Here is a 5551-nt window from a genome sequence, read left to right as displayed (position 1 = left end):
GCGGCATAGGTGGCTATTGGGACTTTTCTAGGCTCTCTGCTTCCCTGAATCTATCATAACAGTTCCCATCCCACAGGAAGGGGCCAGTCAAGACATAGCGCAGATGAACTTTGAGAAGCCGAGAGGCAAAAGCAGGTATAACACACAGTTTTGCCCCCTTGCCAATGGCTCACAACTGAAGCACAGAGCTGGGGATATCGGAGGGCACAACTCTCCTGCGAGGGTGATACTGGGTTATGGAGGGGGCTTACTGGCTTTATGGAAGCTGAGGAAAGTTTGGGGAAATGTAACTTTCATTTGGGATGGTTTCAAAACACAGAAGGAAATTCAGACCTACGGGCCAAATTCTCAAACGTTCAGCTCCCAGGGTGGCACCTCCTAAGGGCCAGACCTCAAGCCGTACTGAGCAACTGAACTCTCTAAATCCAGCTGCTGTGATGCTTGCCGACACCAAACACTGCTGCAAATTTGGCGTTTTGTGGCCTCGGATGGGCACGTGCTGTGGCTGTCCCGGCAGGTTCAAAGCCAGGTCCTGCAAACAGGGAAGTCATGTTGTGATCCTGCACCATGCTGCAGTCACACGCTGTCACCCCATGGACGCGCTACGTTGTGAGCTTCTCACGTCCAGGGGCCAGACCGTGGCTCTGATTCTGGATGGGAGGAAGAAACGACTGGACGGACCGATAGGAGGATGCAACAGGAGGCTGGGCACAGCCTACCGTCGGCCGGTGGTGTATTCCAGGGTACGTCGGCTCCTCTCTCCCCACGTCCTCTCTTGATGATGCATCACAAGGTTTTTCTTTGACCGAAGACAAATGTGAGAGCCCCAGCCTTGGACATTGCAAAATGCACCCTGGAGAACCAGGACTGCCCTCTGCACCCTGGGGCAGGGGCGACCCCGCTCGCACATACCCAAGATGCCCTCCTAGCCAGGCCCCTCCCTGCGTGGCAGAGTACGTGGCAAGAGAAACAAGCCGTTCACCTCGCCGCTCTTAGCTTGAGGGCTCGGTGGTGGAGATCAGGAAATTGCAACTGCTTCTGCTGGGTGTTGCCAGCATGGCTTTGATGTGGCGGATCAGCCGTGCTCCCCAGTCCTCAAAACAGCTCTGCAAAAAGGAGCACGGCTTCATGATTGCAACCTGGATGCTCGGAGACTGACGCTCCAGAGCTTGCTATAAGCCGTCGTCGTCTCCCCCTTCCCCTCGACGTGGGGCCGCTCCAGTGTTGCAGGAGTCCCGGGGGCCGGCGCTAGCAGCTGAAGCGGCAGGTCATCTCCATGCTGGTCGGCGTACTCTGCTTTTCACACTTTTCGCCACAGCTTCCTGATGTCTCTGAAGTGCTCTTCTTGACCTGCCTCTCTGACAGCAAGCTGCAATCTCCTCCTGTTCCAGGCAGACCCATCCGCAGGAGCACTGCCTGCCCGAGCCCAATTGCTCGGCATCCGGGCATGTATCAGGGATAAACCTGAAGACACCTTTAAGTGACTTTATACCTGGCCTGGTATAAATCAGCAGTGCTGCAGAGCTAGCTTGCTTACACCAACCAGGGCCTGATACACGGAAGACACAGCACCAGCAAGCTCTGCTCTGTGTATCCATAGGTCTTGAGTCATCTCCTTTTGATGCAGTGACTCCCTTCTTCAGTAAGCCAAGTGCACGGCTGCGGAGAGAGCTCCAGTCTTCTCCAGCAGCGCCCCAGTCGGATCCAGGACGAGATGAAAGGGCAGATGCAGGTTATGCCAAAGATTATGGGGGGAACTGGGAGAGAGGAAGGGGATGGGGGATGGGAAGGTGTCTGCAGAGCTCCAGGTCGCTGCACTTTCTGAGCTGGACTTCCCTGCCATGGCAGTGCCGACCAAGCAGGTGGACCCTTGGTGTCCAATTGAGCCTGCAGAAGCGAGCGGGTCCCTGGAGCAGGAAGGTGGGGCGGCACTCCCCTGCCAGCCAGGGGATCCATCTGGCAACAGTATGGGAGGACAGGCTAGCAGGGGTGGGGTACTACTTGCTGCATGCATACGTGCTCTGCTGGACTCAGGGCCCCTTCGCACAGCAGCAGAAGAAAAGGGAAGATGCAGGTTTCTATTTTTGTGTTTTTTCCTGTTCAAAAAAACACTCCCCACAGCCCCAGAGAAGCGACAAGGCTGCAGGATGCATGAAGCAGGAGGAGTCTATGTCACTGCCTCGCCTTGTAAGGACACAGCTTTGCCTTCCGTGCAAACCACAGTGCACCACAGCCGTGCGAATGGCTGCTCTAGTCTCCACCGTCCTCATCTTCCTTGGGACTGGCGGTGGCTTGTGTTCTCACCACCAGCTTTCAGGCCAGCATTATCCCCAGCCAGGGAACCCTGTGCCCAGCAGGCTCTCTCTGCTCCCAGCCGGCCATCTCCCGGCAGGAAGGGATCAGGGAGCAGGCGATGTCTGGAGAGCCCATAGGATGCTATGGACCCTTGTCCGTGTGCTGGCTTTCCTCTCTGTCACACTTCTGCGGCCACGGTCAGCGAAAAGTACAGTGCAAGGTCACAGGAGGTTTATTTAGCTTCTCGGTCTGGTGAGCAGGTGAAGCCGCAGCGTTGCGCTGACTGTCTTCTCCACCTGCAACTGCAGCAAGCTCCCGGCAGCATAGCCCCCCGATACCAGCAGGACTCACACCCATGTCTGGGCTGCAGCCCCATAGCAAGTGGCTTCGGCATGCAGCCTCTCACAGGGAACTGCCAGGGGAGTGCATGGTGCGCTCTGCCCAGACGCCTTCTCCCTGCCCTGGCATGGAGCAGTGCGAGAGAAGCGCGCGAGACTCGAATCACAATGAACAGGGGTAAACAGGATCACTTCTGTACTAAGAACCCGGAGTCATTTCTGCGCTGCAGCATGGGCTTTTGGTGCAGATGTCCTCAAAAAACCCGCCTGCCTCTGCTGCAGGAGGCAGGGACCCGACCAGACCAAAGCAGGTCAAGTGTTGGGGTGCAGTGGGGACCTGGGCTGGACTACCTGGGAGTGCTGCAGGGCAGGAGGGAAGAGCACATGAGCATTACTGGGGGCACTGCAGAAGCAGCTCGGTGGAAGGACTAGAAAGCAAAGGATGCTAAAGGGCAGAGCCTGGGCTGCTGTAAGGACTCAGGGCTGGGACCGGCAGCGGGGCAGGCTGCTTTGGCAGACCTGCACCCAGATGACCCACAACCTTGCCAAGTCCCCTCTTTCTCTTCTGGTTCGCATGCCGCACACTCTCTGCCCCAGAGCTGGCTGCCAGCCTTATGTGCCAGGTCAATGGGAACCGCGGTTGCTCCGTTTGAGGTTCACTTGCTATTCCTTCATTCCAGGCAAGGCTTCTCCGCTCTGTCCCTAGGGCACTAGACACAGCACTGTCATATGCCTTAACCCTGCAATTCCATGCCCCCCACCCCGCAGTGATCACCCTGCGGAGGCACTGGCTGATCCCTGCAGCCTATCTGCCCTGGTGCACCAGGGGCCCAAAATGCACATCCCGTATAACCAAAGAAAAGGCTTCACAGATCAACAGTGAAAGGACATGCTTTGTCCCGGCTTCACTTTGTGCAGTTGTTCATCCTGTCAAGGGAGAGCGAGACACTTTACACCCACTCGAAACAGGGATGAATACTCACTCGGTTGCAAGACAGCCCACAACAGGGCTCACAGCCGAATGCTGGCACAAATTTAAAGAGGCCCTCAATGGAAAGCTGTCACTCTTCCTGTGTTGCACTCAAACCCAGAAAACCCCCAAATAACTGCCTGAGATCCAGGAAGCGAAACTGCCCAGTGTAGTTTCAGTATCTGAATAAGGTAAAATGCAGCTGGTAAGAATCCAGGTAGGACAGGGACGTGGGAGCACGTACTGGCCTGCTCCATATTCCCATCCAGGTGGCAATTCCCGGGGCAGATCACTGCGCAGGCCTCGAGGGTCTATGCCCTGGGATCTCAGAAGACGGCTCTCTCGTGTGCTCTGTTTCAGGGGTTATGCCGCTTCTCTCTATGGGGAGGAAGGAGTACCTGGAAAGCGGGAACCAGACCTTGCCTCTGGAGCTCACTTCCAGAAGGACTGCATCCAAATCCTTTTCCAGAAGTTGCATGAATCCAGGATTTTGGTTGCAGGTTTTGGATTCTCCTGTCCCTCAGCCTTTCTCCTTGCGAAGTGCCACTACTTCCCGCAGCAAAGCAACCCCAGCTGGAAACCAGCCAGGCCTCAAAGTCAGCCTCCAAAATGCCCAGGGAGAACTGATGTCTGTTTTTCCCTTTATCACACGAAAAACATCCTGAGGCTGGTTGGTTAGACCAAAAGCTAGAGGCTGTCACCAGGACTGGCCACAATTTTCCGACACAACTATTTTTCAGATGTAAAAACAGGCATTTGACAAAGCAGGGTTTGGTGACAAGTCTGCTTGCCACTGGAAAAATTGGAATTTTATCACAAAAATGGAGGAGTTTGAATCAACCTGCCACCCCCGTGTCTGCTGGGGGCTGTAGTTCAGATGTCCCATGTTCCCATTCCCATCTGTAAGCCAGGCTCTGTGGCCAGACTATATCTCCCAAGACGCACCACAGCCAGGTGTGCCTACAATACTCCAGGTTAGAAAGTGATGCATCGTGGCAGATACAGGCCAACCAGCGAGTGCACAAGGAAGAGAAGGGGGCTACAAAGGATTTGAGAAGGGGGGCATTGCAACCCTAATTTAAATAATCCCATTTTGCATTTGTGCCAACTTGTTTTGCCAGAAAATCAGAGAGTTCCTTGAGAATGAACTCTGCTTTTCGATGAGATCAATGTTTCTGTTCCCTACAGTAAGGAGGCCTCTTATGGGGTAAGGACCGGTCAAGAGCAACACGGATAATAAATGGTCCTAAAATACCCTGGCTGCGGATGATCTTTGTTCTCCCAAGCAGAGGTGCTGCTGGAGCAGAAGGAGAGTTACAAAGGGCCAGATTATCATGGCCCTGGGGGAAATGACTTTTCCGGTGGTACATGGCCTGATCCCTGAGCCTAAGGGTCAGATTTTCAGAAGAGCTCAGCATCCCGGCTGGGCAATGATCCAGCTGCTGGTTTTGCTGCCCAAAGGGGAGCTGAGGTCTGAAAATCCTGCTCTTGGTGTCCCAGGAAGACTTTGTACCTCCTGATTCAGCCTTTTAGATACCCAGGGTGGTCGCTTCTCAGGCCTTCCAATGGGAAAAGCATCCGCGGTCAAGTCTGAGACATCTGCTTTCACTGCAGTGTCTGCCAGTGCCTGAATCCTTTGCTGAGGACAGTGCAGTCTTCCACAGCCGTGCTCAGTGCATCACCGGAAATATCCTGACACCTTCTATGACAACAGGACAACCAGGGACTATTGGAGAGGGCAGCCCTGGGGTGGCCAGAGCAGGCCCCAGCTTAAGCTGTTTCACTGAAAGGCTCTCAGCAGTGCTCCTGATCTGGCCTCTCTTGGTTTCTGCCCCAGTGCCCCGGCACAGCCCCTGGAAAGGATACAAAGATGTAGTCATCCATGAAGCGCTTTTTAAGGTTTTCCACGATGGAGTCCTCCGAGATCTTGGAGAGAAGAACCATGTCG

At 54.8% G+C, this 5551-nt stretch overlaps 1 protein-coding gene across 1 annotated transcript in view; it reads right to left on the bottom strand.

Moving 5' to 3' along the window:
• MYO1F (myosin IF) overlaps positions 1–5547 on the bottom strand; it is a 28494-nt gene extending 22947 nt beyond the window's left edge. Inside the window, exon 1 of the mRNA XM_006035497.1 lies at positions 5470–5547. Coding sequence (XP_006035559.1) covers positions 5470–5547 — 78 coding nt within the window. The remainder of the gene's footprint in view (positions 1–5469) is intronic.
• Positions 5548–5551: the final 4 nt, after the last annotated feature.

The sequence above is a fragment of the Alligator sinensis genome, unplaced genomic scaffold (assembly GCF_000455745.1).
Source record: "Alligator sinensis unplaced genomic scaffold, ASM45574v1 scaffold1457_1, whole genome shotgun sequence".
Taxonomy (NCBI): domain Eukaryota; kingdom Metazoa; phylum Chordata; order Crocodylia; family Alligatoridae; genus Alligator; species Alligator sinensis.
The sequence above is the reverse complement of the archived record's forward strand: the minus strand, read 5'-3'. Positions and strand labels throughout refer to the sequence as shown.